General features: G+C 39.2%; 1 protein-coding gene across 11 annotated transcripts in view; it reads left to right on the top strand.

Annotated features, from left to right (window-relative positions):
- Window positions 1–14173, top strand: part of erg (ETS transcription factor ERG) — a 301473-nt gene extending 287300 nt beyond the window's left edge. For 8 of the 11 annotated variants that reach the window (XM_063050372.1, XM_063050374.1, XM_063050373.1 and 5 more), the window contains 3 exons: window positions 3893–3946; window positions 11399–11449; window positions 12168–14173. In XM_063050372.1, the coding sequence (XP_062906442.1) occupies window positions 3893–3946; window positions 11399–11449; window positions 12168–12688 (626 nt within the window). In that variant the 3' untranslated portion in view covers window positions 12689–14173. The remainder of the gene's footprint in view (window positions 1–3892; window positions 3947–11398; window positions 11450–12167) is intronic. The other 3 variants (XM_063050368.1, XM_063050377.1, XM_063050370.1) reach the window with 1 other exon arrangement.
- Window positions 14174–14835: the final 662 nt, after the last annotated feature.

Here is a 14835-nt window from a genome sequence, read left to right on the forward strand (position 1 = left end):
ATGAGAGAAAACATCCTATTATCATTTACCTTTAATACTTTGTCTGCTTTAATTAGATCTCTGCCCCTTTCTAAATTCTAATGAGTACTGGCCCAGCCTACACAAACTTTCCTATTAAAATAACCTTGTAACCCAGGAATCAACCTAATTAACCTTCTCGGAGCTAAAATGAACACAGGAAGAGCTGGAGGTAGTCAGTAAGTCAGGCAGCACCTGCAAAGGGAGAAACTGAGCTAAAATTTCATCTCAGGATTGAATTTGCTTCACTCTCTGCAGAAGACATCTGACATGCTGACGTCTGTAGCATTTTATTTCAGATTTATAGTTTCTCTGTTGTTTGCTCTCAGCAATATCTCCAGTGCAGGAATATCCCACCATAAGTAAGGAAATCAATCTATAAGCTGCACTCCAGATGTGGTCTCACTAGCATGAAATTTCAAAAGCTCAAAGGAAATATATTATCAAAGTACGGAGTATATGTCACCATATACAAGCCTGAAATTCCTTTTCTTGTGAGATTACTCAGTAAATCCAATAACCACAACAAGTCAATGAAAGACCATGCTAATAGTCTGGACAACCAGTAAAGAGAACAAACTATGCAAACACAAAACAAAAGAAAAAAAGAAGTGATAATGAAAATAATTAAGCAATAAATATTGAGGACGTGAGATTAGATTGTGGGGACACTCAGTCCTCATTTATTGTCATTTAGAAATGCATGCAAGCATTAAGAAATAATACAATGTTCCTACAGAGTGATATCACAGAAAAACAGGACAAACCAAAGACTAACACTGACAGAACCACATAGTTATAACATACAGTTACAGCAGTGCAAAACAATACCATAATTTGATAAAGAGCAGACTATGGGCACGGTAAAAAAAAAGTCTCAAAGTCCCGATCGACTCCCGATAGTCCCTGATAGCAGGTGGCAAAAGCGAGAAACGCTGTCTGCCAGAAACCTCCAGGCACCGACAACTGCCAATGCTTTGGAAGCAGCCGACCACGCCTGACACTGAGTCCGTCCGTTTGAAAACTTTGAGCCTCCGACCAGCCCCTCCGACACAGCCTCCTAAGCGCCATCCTCTGCTGAGCGCCTTCGACCTCGCCCTGGCCGCCGAAACAAGCAAAGCCGAGGGTTCAGGGCCTACTCCTCCGGAGATTCCGGACCACACAGTAGCTGCGGCAGCGAAGTGGGCATTTCAGAAGTTTTTCCAGATGTTCTTCCATACTCTCACGTCTGTCTCCATCAAATCAGAATTGTGCACGGTACCATACTTGACACATAACTGATATCATTCACCGGAGTGGCCGCGCGTGCTGCGTAGCACCGCCATCTTCTCCTCCTCCCGAGATGAGGAGTTCTTGAAAGTGAGTCCATAGTTTGAGGAAATATTTCAGTGATCAGACAAGTGAAGTTATCCTCTTTGGTTCAGGAGTCTGATGGTTGATGGGTAATAACTGTTCCTGAACCTGGTAGTGTGATTCCTAAGGTTGCTGTACCTTCTTCCTGATGGCAGCAGTGAGATGAGAGCATGACCTAACTGGTGGGTGTCCGTGAAGATGAATGCTACTTTCCTGCAACAACCCTTCATGTAGATGTGGTTAGTGGTGGGGAAGGCTTTAGCCATGATGAACTGGGCTGTACCCACTTCTTTTTGCAGGATTTTCCATTCAAGGGCATTGGTGTTTCCATACCAGACTGTGATACAGCCAGTCAGTATACTCTCCACTACACATCTTTAGAAGTTTGTCAAAATTTTAGATGTCATGTCAAGTCTTCACAAACTCCTAAGGAAGTAGAAGTAGTGGCATGCATCTTGTACATCTGCAGCAAACTTCCCCAGTCTTACATTCAATTCCTCTGATATGAACTAATGCTCCATTTTCCCTCTTAATTACTGGCTGTAATTGGATGATAACTGTGTTACTGTGTTTCTATGTATTCTGTAGTCTCGCTCCATTTGAACGATTTTCTGCTGTTCTATTCTTCCAGCCAAAGTGACCCTCACATCTTCCAGTCTGCCAAAGAGCTATGAAAGGATTTGGGTGACAGACTGCATAGAGGGAGGGAAGGGGAAATCTGAGGAATGGGATGCACATGTTTTCATTCATATTGAAGAGGAAGAAAATGGCACAATATCCTAAGCCTCTTTCAAATGAAAGTCACTTATTACTCCAGCAATGGGTAGGTTGCTGATGCAGGCTGCAGTTGTAAGTAATGGTATTGGGGTCCTAGTCAACAGTCCAGTCAGTGGGGAGTCTAGAATCAGAGAGTACAACCTCAGAGTACAAGAATTTCATTTTTTTGTCGTAAAAACAAAGGAGCTGGTTGTGGACTACAGGAGGAATGGAGACAGGCTAGCCCCTATTGACATCAATGGATCTGGCGTTGAGAGGATGAACAGCTTTAAGTTCCTTAGTATAGACATCATCGAGGATCTCACATGGTCTGTACATATTGGCTGTGTGGTGAAAAAAGCACAGCAGCGCCTTTTTCACTCAGACGGTTGAAAAAGTTTGGTATGGGTCCCCAAATCCTAAGAGCTTTCTACAGGGGCACAATTGAGAGCATCCTGACTGGCTGAATCACTGCCTGGTATGGGAACTGTACTTCCCTCAATTGCAGGACTCTGAAGAGAGTGGTGTGAACAGCCCAGTGCATCTGTAGATGTGAACTTCCCACTATTCAGGACATTTACAAAGACAGCTGTGTAAAAAGAGCCCGAGGAATCATTGGGGACCCAAGTCACCCCAACCACGAACTGTTTTCAGCTGCTACCATCCAAGAAATGGTACTACAGCATGAAAGCCAGGACCAACAGGCTCCAGGACAGCTTCTTCCACTAGGCCATCAGACTGATTAATTCACACTGATACAATTGTATTTCTATGCTATATTGACTGTTATATTAATACTATCTGTTGTACATACTATTTATCACAAATTACTATAATTGCACATTGCACATTTGGATGGAGACGTAACATAAAGATTTTTACTCATGTATGTGAAGGATGTAAGTAACAAAGTCAATTTAATTCAATCCAATCCAATTCAATTCAATTCAATTTTAGAACAGAGATGAGGAGCAATTTCTTTAGTCAGAGGGCTTTGATGCAGACTTAATAAGGCATTATTCAAACCACACTAGGATTGTTGTCAGCAGTTTTCAAGGCATATCTAAGAAAGGATGTGCTGGTATTGGAGAGGATCCAGAGGAGGTTTGCAAGATGATTGAGGATATGAAAGGTTTAATATGTGAGGAGAGTTTGATAGCTCTGGGCCTGTACTTGCTGGAGATCAGAAAAAGGAGGGAGGGTGTTTCTGGGATCTCTTTGAAGCATACTGTATATTGAAAGGTACAGCCTCAAAATAAAAGGACATTCCTTTAGAAAAGAGATGAGAAGGAATTTCTGTAACTAGAGGGTGGTGAATCTGTGGAATTCATTGTTACAGATGGCTTGGAGGCCAAGTCATTGGATATATTTAAAGTGGAATTTGATAGGCTCTTGATTAGTAAGGGAGTCAAAGATTATGGAGAGAAGCCAAGAGTGTGGGCCAAGAGTGCTGAATGGCCTAATTAAGCTCCTATGTCTTACGTACAAGAGGGCATGGTCCAGTGAATAGGTTAAAGACAATTCACTGGTCCATGCCCTCTTGATGGCACCTCATACAGCAATTAGGACCATACCTGCAAAATACTCCCAAACGTTCATCTTTCTACATGGGAAGGGTTAACAATTGTGACTCAGTAGAGTCAGAATCATAACCTTCATGTTTCAACAAAAATGGTGCAATTTGTAACTATAAATACAGTGGAAGGACATTGAGGAATAAGTCGACACAGAGGATCTTAATCAACATTTTATTCTTTCTTGCCAGGAACCCCTTCCTCAAATGTGACCAAGGTAGAAGACCAGCCTCGACAACCAATAGGTACATGCAACTGTAGATTGTAAACTATGCAGTGCTAGTATAATCAGCCTTTTTTGTACAAGCCTTTGAACCAGAGAGCTGATTCATAAAGCTGTTTGCCTTCAGCCAACTTACTTATTGCAATCAAAAGACTTGTAAGCAAGAACAATTTTTGGTGTTAAGTTCCTACTTTAAAAGAATGTGTTATCACAGTCTCTGCGATTACTGATTTTAAAGTAACATTTTTCCACGATTCTGTTAGGGATAAGTCCTCGCTCATTTTCTCTGTTAGAAGGAATTTTGTATTTGAAAACACTCCACTCTGAGAAGATCTGTCTCTGGAAATAGAAGTGGATGTGATAACTGTGGATAATGCTGAGGCTGCACATCTCTTTTAATTCCCATATATTAGTGATAGCACTGGTAATGATCCAAATCATTGAAAGGGGAATTGTGACCCAAAATATAAATTTTGAACTTTTTTCAATTTTTAATCTTAAAGTGCAATTGAACTCGTGGACCAAATCCATGGGATTTTCCTTGTGCATTATGTTTTATGAAGTTGTAAATGTTCTTTATAAGTTTATTAATTATCTTATGTATTTGTCACTCAGAGAAAAATTTATTCCTCTTGCCTTTTCTTAACTCCATTGGTAGTGTTGTGAAATATGACATGCTGATAATGGTGGACAGACTTTTAAAGTGTTCTAATCTTCTTCTGCCTGTTATTTTAACAGGTTTAATAACTCATTTGTTTGAAACCGGTTGACCTAGTGTTACTTCTAGTTGGCAGAATTCATTTGAAGTTAAACTTGTATAAAACCTTGTGCAATGTTAAGTGGAAGGTACATTGAGCATAATCTCTACAAACTTTAATGCTGTTTTTAAAAGGATTACTTTAAAAATCATTGGGACCTACAAAACTGTCCGTTCCCTCATATCGAAATAATGGACACGAGGCATTTCCAAGTTCAAAGTAAATTTATCATCAAAGTATGTGTATGTTACCATATACAACTCTGAGATTCATTTTCTTGCAGACATTTACAGTAGAACAAAGAAGTACAATAGAATCAATGAAAAACTACCCACAATGGCTGACAAGCAATGTGCAAAAGAAGACAAACTGTACAAATATATAACGACAATAAAATACATACGTACATATATACATAAGTGAGTGGCTGGATAGATGGATGAATGAATGCCTAGGATATGAGTTGGAGAATCCTGAAAGAAAATCACTTCAAATTAAACTCACAATTTTTAGAGTCAAAAATTATGATTTAAGTTCATTCTTGGTTGCTAGTACTGTGGGCATCCACAGCATTCTTCTTATGATATTTAGTTCCATTTAGGTCAGTATAAAAGGTGAGTGATACTTTGACAGAAATTATAAGAACCAAAAATTGAAAAGATAGGTTTTAATTCCTTTAATAAGGTATTAAATAGTAAAAAGAATATTCATTTCCTGTTGTAGACCAATGAGATTTTTAAAATATTCAGTATATTTTTAGAAAGTCATTTAAAATTAATTACTGTTGCTGAAAACAGTGCCAGCTGCACTAATAAAGTTGCCAAAACCGTACCTAACTTAAGTACATGAGTGTTGCAGGGGGAAAAAATGATCTGATATATTATCTGATTGCACTTGTTCAAGAAATATTTCATGACTGTGATTATGAAAGCATATTTAGCTAGAAAGTTGTTTCTCCAAACAACACTGAGAAACCAGATGGATTTCAAGTGTGTGCGATATGGCTAGATCATTATTTGCAACAGTCCGGATGGTCTGTTGCCTCCCTGGTGCCAAGGTCTGCAATATCTCAGATCGAGTCCTCAGTATTCTCAAGAGGGAGGGTGAGCAGCCAGATGTCGTGGTTCATGTAGGGACCAATGACATGGGTAGGAAGAGTGAGGAGGTCCTGAAAGGTGAGTTTAGGGAGTTAGGCGCCAAGTTAAAGGACAGGACCTCCAGGATAGTAATCTCAGGATTGCTACCAGTGCCACGTGCAGGCGGGTTTAGAAATAGTAAGATAGCGCAGATCAACACATGGCTGAAGACGTGGTGCAGGAGGGAGGGCTTCAGATTTATAGTTAATTGGGCAGTTTTCCAGGGAAGGTGGGACCTGTTCCGGTGGGACGGTTTACATCTGAACTGGAGGGGGACAAATATTCTTGCAGGTAGGTTTGCTAGAGAGGCTCCAGTGGATTTAAACTAGATACAAGGGGGGAGGGGAACCAGAGTGTAGGAACAGATGTAGGGATGAAGGAAGAAAAAGAAAATAGTAAAGTTGTTTGTACCATTAGTGATAAACAGAGACTAAGAGGTGGAAAATGTCTTAACTGCATTTATTTTAATGCAAGGAGCATTATAGGAAAGGTGGATGAGCTTAGATCACGGATTGATACCTGGAAGTATGATGTTGTAGCTATTAGTGAAACATGGTTGCAGGAGGGGTGTGATTGGCAACTAAATATTTCCGGATTTCGTTGATTTGGGTGTGATAGAATCAGAGGGACAAGAGGGGGACGTGTTGCATTGCTTGTCAGAGAAAATATTACAGTGGTGCTCTGGAAGTATAGATTAGAGGGCTCATCTAGGGAGGCTATTTGGGTGGAATTGAGGAATGGGAAAGATGTAGTAACACTTATAGGGGTGTATTATACACCACCTAATGGGGAGTGAGAAGTGGAGGAGCAAATTTGTAGGGAGATAGCAGATATTTGTAGTAAGCACAAGGTTGTGATTGTAGGAGATTTTAATTTTCCACACATAGGCTGGGAAGCCCATACTGTAAAATGGCTGGATGGTTTGGAGTTTGTAAAATGTGTGCAGGATAGTTTTTTGCAGCAATGCATAGAGGTACCAACTAGAGAAGGGGCAGTGTTGGATCTCCTGTTAGGGAATGAGATAGGTCAGGTGACGGAAGTATATGTTGGGGAGCACTTCAGTGATCACAATGACATTAGTTTCAATATAATTATGGAGAAGGATAGGTCCAGATCCAAGGTTGAGATTTTTGATTGGAGAAAGGCTAATTTTGAGGAGATGTGAAAGGATTTAGAAGGAGTGGATTGGGACAAATTTTTTTATGGGAAGGATGTAATAGAGAAATGGAGGTCATTTAAAGGTGAAATTTTGAGGGTACAGAATCTTTATGTTCCTGTTAGTTTGCAAGAAAAGGTTAAAAGTTTGAGAGAGCCATGGTTTTCAAGGGATATTGGAAACTTGGTTCGGAAAAAGAGAGATCTATAATAAATATAGGCCACATGGAGTAAATGAGGTGTTCGAGGAATATAAAGAATGTAAAAAGAATCTTAAGAAAGAATTTAGGAAAGCTAAAAGAAGATACGAGGTTGCTTTAGCAAGTAAGGTGAAAATAAATCCAAAGGGTTTCTATAGTTATATTAATAACAAAAGGATAGTAAAGGATAAAATTGGTCCCTTAGAGAATCAGAGTGGACAGCTATGTGTGGAACCAAAAGAGATGGGGGAGATTTTGAACAATTTCTTTTCTTCAGTATTCACTAAGGAGAAGGATATTGAATTGTGTAAGGTAAGGGAAACAGGTAGGGAAGTTATGGAAACTATGATGATTAAAGAAGAGGAAGTACTGGCACTTTTAAGGAATATAAAAGTGGATAAGTCTCCGGGTCTTGACAGGATATTCCTTAGGACCAAGAGGGAAATTAGTGTAGAAATAGCTGGGGCTCTGACAGAAATATTTCAAATGTCATTAGAAACGGGGATGGTGCCGGAGGATTGGCATATTGCTCATGTTGTTCCATTGTTTAAAAAGGGTTCTAAGAGTAAACCTAGCAATTATTGGCCTGTGAGTTTGACGTCAGTTGTGGGTAAATTGATGGAAATTATTCTTAGAGATGGTATATATAATCATCTGGATAGACAGGAACAGTCAACATGGATTTGTGTGTGGAAGGTCATGTTTGATAAATCTTATTGAATTTTTTGAAGAGGTTACTAGGAAAGTGAGGGTAAAGCGGTGGATGTTGTCTATATGGACCTCAGTAAGGCCTTTGACAAGGTTCCACACGGAAGGTTAGTTAGGAAGGTTCAATTGTTAGGTATTAATATTGAATTAGTAAAATGGATTCAGCAGTGGCTGGATGGGAGACGCCAGAGAGTAGTGGTGGATAACTGGTTGTCAGATGGGAGGCCAGTGACTAGTGGTGTGCCTCAGGGATCTGTACTGGGTCCAATGTTGTTTGTCATATACATCAATGATCTGGATGATGGGGTGATAAATTGGATTAGTAAGTATGCAGATGATACTAAGATAGGTGGTGTTGTGGAATATGAAGTAGGTTTTCAAAGCTTGCAGAGAGATTTAGGCTAGTTAGAAGAGTGGGCTGAAAAATGCTAGATGGAGTTTAATGCTGATAAATGTGAGGTGCTACATTTTGGTAGGACTAATCAAAATAGGACACACATTGTAAATGGTAGAGCATTGAAGAATGCAGCAGAACAGAGTGATCTAGGAATAATGGTGCATAGTTCCTTGAAGGTAGAATCTCATATGGATAGGGTGATGAAGAAAGCTTTTGGTATGCTGGCCACTATAATTCAGAGCATTGAGTATAGGAGTTGGGATGTAATGTTAAAATTGTACAAGGCATTGGTAAGGCCAAATTTGGAGTATCATGTACATTTCTGGTCACCAAATTATAGGAAAGATATCAACGAAATAGAGAGAGTACAGAGAGGATTTACTGGAATGTTACCTGGATTTCAGCACCTAAGTTACAGAGAACGGTTGAACAAGTTGGGTCTTTATTCCTTGGAGCATAGAAGGTTGAGGGGGAACTTAATAGAGGTATTTAAAATTATGAGGGAGATAGAGTTGATGTGGATAAGCTTTTTCCATTGAGAGTAGGGGAGATTCAAACAAGAGGACATGAGTTGAGAGTTAGGGGGCAAAAGTTTAGGAGTAACATGAGGGAGAACTTCCTTACTCAGAGAGTGGTAGCTGTATAGAACGAGCTTCCAGCAGAAGTGATAGAGGCAGGTTCGATATTGTCATTTAAAGTAAAATTGGATAGCAATATGGACAGGAAAGGAATGGAGGGTTATGGGTCGAGTTCAGGTTGGTGGAACTAGGTGAGAGTAAGCGTACAGCGTAGACTAGAAGAGCCGAGATGGCCTGTTTCCGTGCTGTAATTGTTATATGGTTATATGTCAAAGAGGAAGCTCTAATCTGCCGATTTAAAAGTCAATGTGAAAATGTTATACAAACTAAATAAGGCAATGATCACCATTATCGGCAATAGTTATTTTCATTTGTCCTATTTTACTCACTGATTTCTTGCTAAGACCTAGTTTGACAAAGACTTTTAATAGTCATCTTTCCCATGTTCAAAGTTTAAAGTTGACAATGTCAATGGTATATGCAATTGAGCAAAGGAATTGGGGAGGGAAGATTGAGAAGGAGTCATAGCAGGGATGGACAGAGATGGGAGAGTGGAGACCTGATCGTATCTACTCCTGATATCAAATGTATTTTCCATTCAGTAAGTGACATGGGATGGTAGAGGGCCTGGAGTAATATTCCCTGGCCCAGGGATCAGTGCATTCTCCAGACTGATGGCCTTATTTGAAAATGGCTAACAGAACATGTCAAAGAACACTTGAACCTCTCTGGTCCATATGGTTCAGAAATTCTACAAGTGGTACATTAACTGACCGAATCTGCAGAAGAATGCAGATTCTTCATACTCTATAACTTCAGTAATATGAGTCTTATAATTACACTGGACAGCAATTTTTTTCAAGAGTGGCGCTTTCTCAGAATGTTTTTGTGGTTAGGAAAGACCGCTTGAAGCTGAACACAAGTGCGATCTCAAGCTACTTGTGTCATGTATGAATTTGGGAAAGCAAGAAATTAACTTTTGAACATAATGCATTTAATTGCATAAAAGTGAAGTTGCTTTGCAATAGTTCAACTAAGCTGACAATGTTTTGTTGATGATTTTCATTTGTACTCAGTGCCTGAGGCTGCTCGCTTAAGTGTCCATCAATAATCAACCAGCATTGATGGATTCCATTTGCCCTGATACTGTTTCTCCATGACCGCAATATCCTGGTGAAATCTTTCACCGTACTTGTCACTGACAGCGCCAAGATTTGCAAGGAAGAAATATAAATGGGATTGCAGAAAATGGATCTTTAGTGATAGGTTGCATTTCATGGTTTTTGTATGCTTGAAACATGTTGTCAACCAGCTACAATTACTCTAGTGCTCTGTAATTGCCAAGAAAATGTCTTCCATGCGACTTTCTCCAGTCCCTCTAAAAGTTCTTTGAATTGCCTGTCACTGATGATCTGTCCGATTTGTGGACCAGCAAAAGTACCTTCCTGAATCTTGGCATCAGTTATTCTGGGAAACATCTGTCTCAAATATCGAAATCCCTCACAGGAATGTTTGTGCCTGGTAATAGCAGATTCCACCCTTGCATTCTTGAACCCGAGTCTCTGACCAGGTCATGTAACTCACATTGAATTGTCAGATGAGGTCACTTGGCACAATGGGTTCAAAATCTGTATCGTTATCAGTGTAGTTTTCCATTCCTGGCTCGTGCATCATGGCATCTTTGTCTGCCTCTTCTTGGCTCCACGTCTCTGGTGGCTTCAGTACTGGAAGTGGCACAGGTCTCATGGCGGAAGGGAGATTGGGGTATTCAAAGGATTTCTTGTTTTTAGCAGACCACACATTTGTCAGACCGAAGTAGCAGTCTTCACATGGTCCTTTTGCTCTTGCCATATCATCAGGACAGCAAACAGCATTGACTTCCGAATACATCTGAGCTAAACTCTAAGATCAACAGTGCATGCTGTGCAACAAATGTGAGGAGCCCAGGCTTTGTCATCTGCCAACTTTAAACCCAAAGTAGAATTCATAGACTTCCTTCCAAAAGAAGAGTCATTTGAGATTTAAGCATTTACACGCCACAAACATAGCAGAAAGTATTGCGGTGTTTGCAACATCAGCAAGACATTTTCTATCACAAATACTCCTGAAAATACAATTACTTTATGATAATGAGTATACACAATATGCTATGTGCATAGAGCATAAACGGCAACTTGATCGCAAACGGATATACACGTAAACGCAATGCATGAGTACGATGCCTTTCTAAAACCTGTCCTGCCATTGTAGCATCCGCCCTGCCTAAGCATGCCTATGCATGCTGGAAAAGGTGGAAAATGTTTCAGTCTACATTGTGGACAACATATTAATTGACTTGAATTATGAATTGAAATAACAAATATCGGCAATGTAAAAACAATGGTGCATGACAGGGCTATTTCATGATTTTCATGCCAAAGTCCATAAGAAACACCCAAAAGTATTCAGGAAGCAAACTCTTTGTTATCCAGTGTTACGTTTCATAAATATTTTAACGATATTCTAAATTAAGTCACATTGTGAATATTTATTCCAATTTTAGCAGATCCCTATCAGATTCTTGGGCCAACAAGCAGCCGACTTGCAAACCCAGGTACGTTAAGAGTAGCAAAAAGCAACTTTAATGGAAGAATAAAAGTGATTTATTTCCTGGTTAATTCTTGTCTCACTCTCCAACCTTACTTTACCATTGAGATGGTTTTCACCGTTATAATCCATTTCTTTATTTCTATCACCAATGCTGTGTAGCACCATACCTCTGTCAGCCTCTGTATGTACATGTGTAGCATTGTTATTTTTCTTATAGTTTAACTTTGCTATGCTTGCTTGGATTTTTATACAATCACCTATGTACTTGCAATTGTTCAGTGAATTTTCCAGCAATTACAGTACAGTTGCTTCTGTATTTTTCTAGAAATTTCTTAGTTTTTCGGAAGCATGAATCTGGCTATTTTACAGTTTAATTGCTATCACTGGAATTTGCTGTTACCTCTATTCTCATATGAAATTACCACAACTACTTTTTGTTTTGGTCTTTTCTTTCTTTTTTGACTTTTCTTCTTCTTTGTTCTTGTACCATTTAATAAAATAGCCTAAGTAACAAGTTTAATGCCTCATTGTTGACTTCCAAAGCACCTTTAGATTGCAGAATTATTGGGATCCAACCACTTTATTTTTCCACCTACCTTCCCCAGCTTCTGTCTTATAGATCTTGACCTTATCCCCTCCCTCTTAATAACAGTGAAACCTTTGCGGCATTGAAATTTCCTCAGTAATGACTCGGCTTAATACCATTCTTTGCTCTATTTCAGGAAGCGGTCAAATTCAGCTGTGGCAGTTCTTGTTGGAGCTTCTATCGGATAGCTCCAATGCCAACTGCATTACCTGGGAAGGGACCAACGGAGAGTTCAAGATGACTGACCCAGATGAAGTTGCGAGACGTTGGGGAGAGCGGAAGAGCAAACCCAATATGAACTACGACAAGCTGAGCAGGGCCTTGCGTTATTACTATGACAAGAACATCATGACCAAAGTCCATGGCAAGCGCTATGCTTACAAGTTTGACTTCCATGGCATTGCACAAGCCCTGCAGCCCCACCCACCTGAGTCTTCTGTGTACAAGTATCCAACAGATATTTCATACATGAGCTCCTATCATGCACACCAGCCAAAGATGAATTTTGTGGCTCCCCATCCTCCAGCTCTACCTGTGACATCGTCTAGTTTCTTCGCAGCTCCAGGTCCATACTGGAATTCTCCCACTGGAAGTATCTACCCAAACGCCAGACATCCTGCCACCCACATGCCACCTCATCTTGGCACATACTATTGAACAACGCTCATACTTTCGATTAAGACTCGGGTTACTGCTCTGGGAATGCAACACTGTGTTACTAACTATGGACTTTTTTTAATTGGAGAAATAAAACCAAAGTTTAAACTCTAACTATACACAAATACTGAAGATAAGTCTCGAATACTGGAAGAGATAAAACCGTGTGTTGACTAATTAGAAGCAAACTTGATACATGTCTGTGGAAGTTTGGAGTTAAGTTACTGAAAGAGCAGTATTTTATAAAGAGCACGTGCTATAAGACAAAGGATTAAGGATCAGGTACCTGGTCGCTGTTGACAATCAGGAAGAAATAAGTGTTACATGGAATGCGATATTGAGAGTAAGGAATTTGAGAAGCAAAGATCAACACACAGCAAAAGAAAACCAATGTTAAAATTATATAAATGTAGGATCTACCGACGAGAGACTTGACATGTAACTTCTTGGATGTTCCTCAGTAGTTAAACTCTTGCTTTCTGAAATGAAGTATTTATACCTTCTGAAATTTATTTGTTAACAGGATTTATCATTCTAAATATATTAAAAACAAAATTTGTGGAAGATACCTCCAAAATTTGGGAGGGTGTTGGACAATACTGCAATGATTTGGTACAATGATTTCTTACTTTGCATGGTTTGAGCCAAACATTTGGAAATGAGTACGTGCAGAAGGCTACGTGATGGATCGGTAATTATGCAAGAGCAATGAAGTAGGAGAACATTTAGGAAGGAAGGAATGAACTGGTGTGTGTTTTCTTTTGCAAGCGGACATGCAAAATCAAGAAAATATCAATTGGATGTAAAGAGATTCTCCAAAGAAGTCACCAAAAACAGATAAATTTTCATAATCATAATTAATGAAGGGAAATACAGAAGGAGAAGACAAAACAGAAATCTAAAGCCAAAACACTTCATCATACAATGAATTAAAAAAAACATCTCTAAGAATTGGAAAACTGGGATTATCTGGAATTATAACGTTATGAAAAAAATCGGGATCTTGTGAATGTGCTTGATGTAAAATTGATCAAGACCTGAAACTTGGGGTTTTAACATTTTTATACCAGCACATTTGGGGCTGGGAGGAGCCCACAGTCAAACCTGAGGAGATTTCAATGCATTTTTTTTAAACCTAGGCGGTCGCCAGATGTGAAGAGTCGCGAACGCTGTGCGTTTGTAAGAAATAAGTATTCAAATCAAGGTTATTTGCATTTTATATTGTAAACTTATTATGTAACTTATGCATTTATATATTCCTTTGTTTTCTGACACTACGAGTTGACCTCGGCCAACCATGGACACCAAAATATAAAAAAAAACAAAAACAGAAAAAAAAAGAAAAAGTAAAAAAGATGACGCGCGATTAAATGTTACAGCCTTGATTTATAACTCTTTTTAATGAAATATGCTTTATGTTTACATATGAAACTCTTAGCACATAGGATGCAAATTATATATGTATTAAAGTAAGCCTGGCTTTCATTTCAGAGTTTGTTTTCCCATGGTAACTTATACCTCAAGCTTATGACAACATTTTTTGTGTGGTCATGTAAGGTGGGTGGGAGGGGTGGGAGAATGGTTGGTGCATTGGTCAACGAAAGGAATGAAAACCCTAACTACATGTAGGTAACTTTTGATATCTAATAGGTGGATCTAATCACCTTAAAAGATGGGGCATTGTTACAAAAGCTAATTAATTAAAATAATCATGTAATTGTTTTTCAATAAAAGTAATTTTATTGATACTGTGCCAAAAAAAAACAGATATTTGAAGTATTCTCATTTTAAGAGAACATTGACTGTACACCTTCTGTGATATGGCTAAAATAACAGTCTGGACCAAGTGTAATTAGTAATTGTGGAGTCACCCAGTAGTGGCAAATAAAAGTACAGCTTGCTGTTGTGGGTCAAAAGAAGTGGATGGGTTAAGAAGATCTCTGCAGCTGAGTCCTTGGAGCCAAAATTCTTCTTACCTGAAATAAATAATACATGCACAAATGTAAAACAGCAGAGTTGTACATTAAATGTAGTTCCTTGCTGCATTTGGGCCATGTCATCCAGAGCATCAAGCCATCTGAACTCTAGGTTGAAGCAGTGTGTGATTGCTTTCTCAGGGATCACTCTCTGCTTTGGAGTCCAGTCAG

The sequence above is a fragment of the Mobula hypostoma genome, chromosome 6 (assembly GCF_963921235.1).
Source record: "Mobula hypostoma chromosome 6, sMobHyp1.1, whole genome shotgun sequence".
NCBI lineage: Eukaryota > Metazoa > Chordata > Chondrichthyes > Myliobatiformes > Myliobatidae > Mobula > Mobula hypostoma.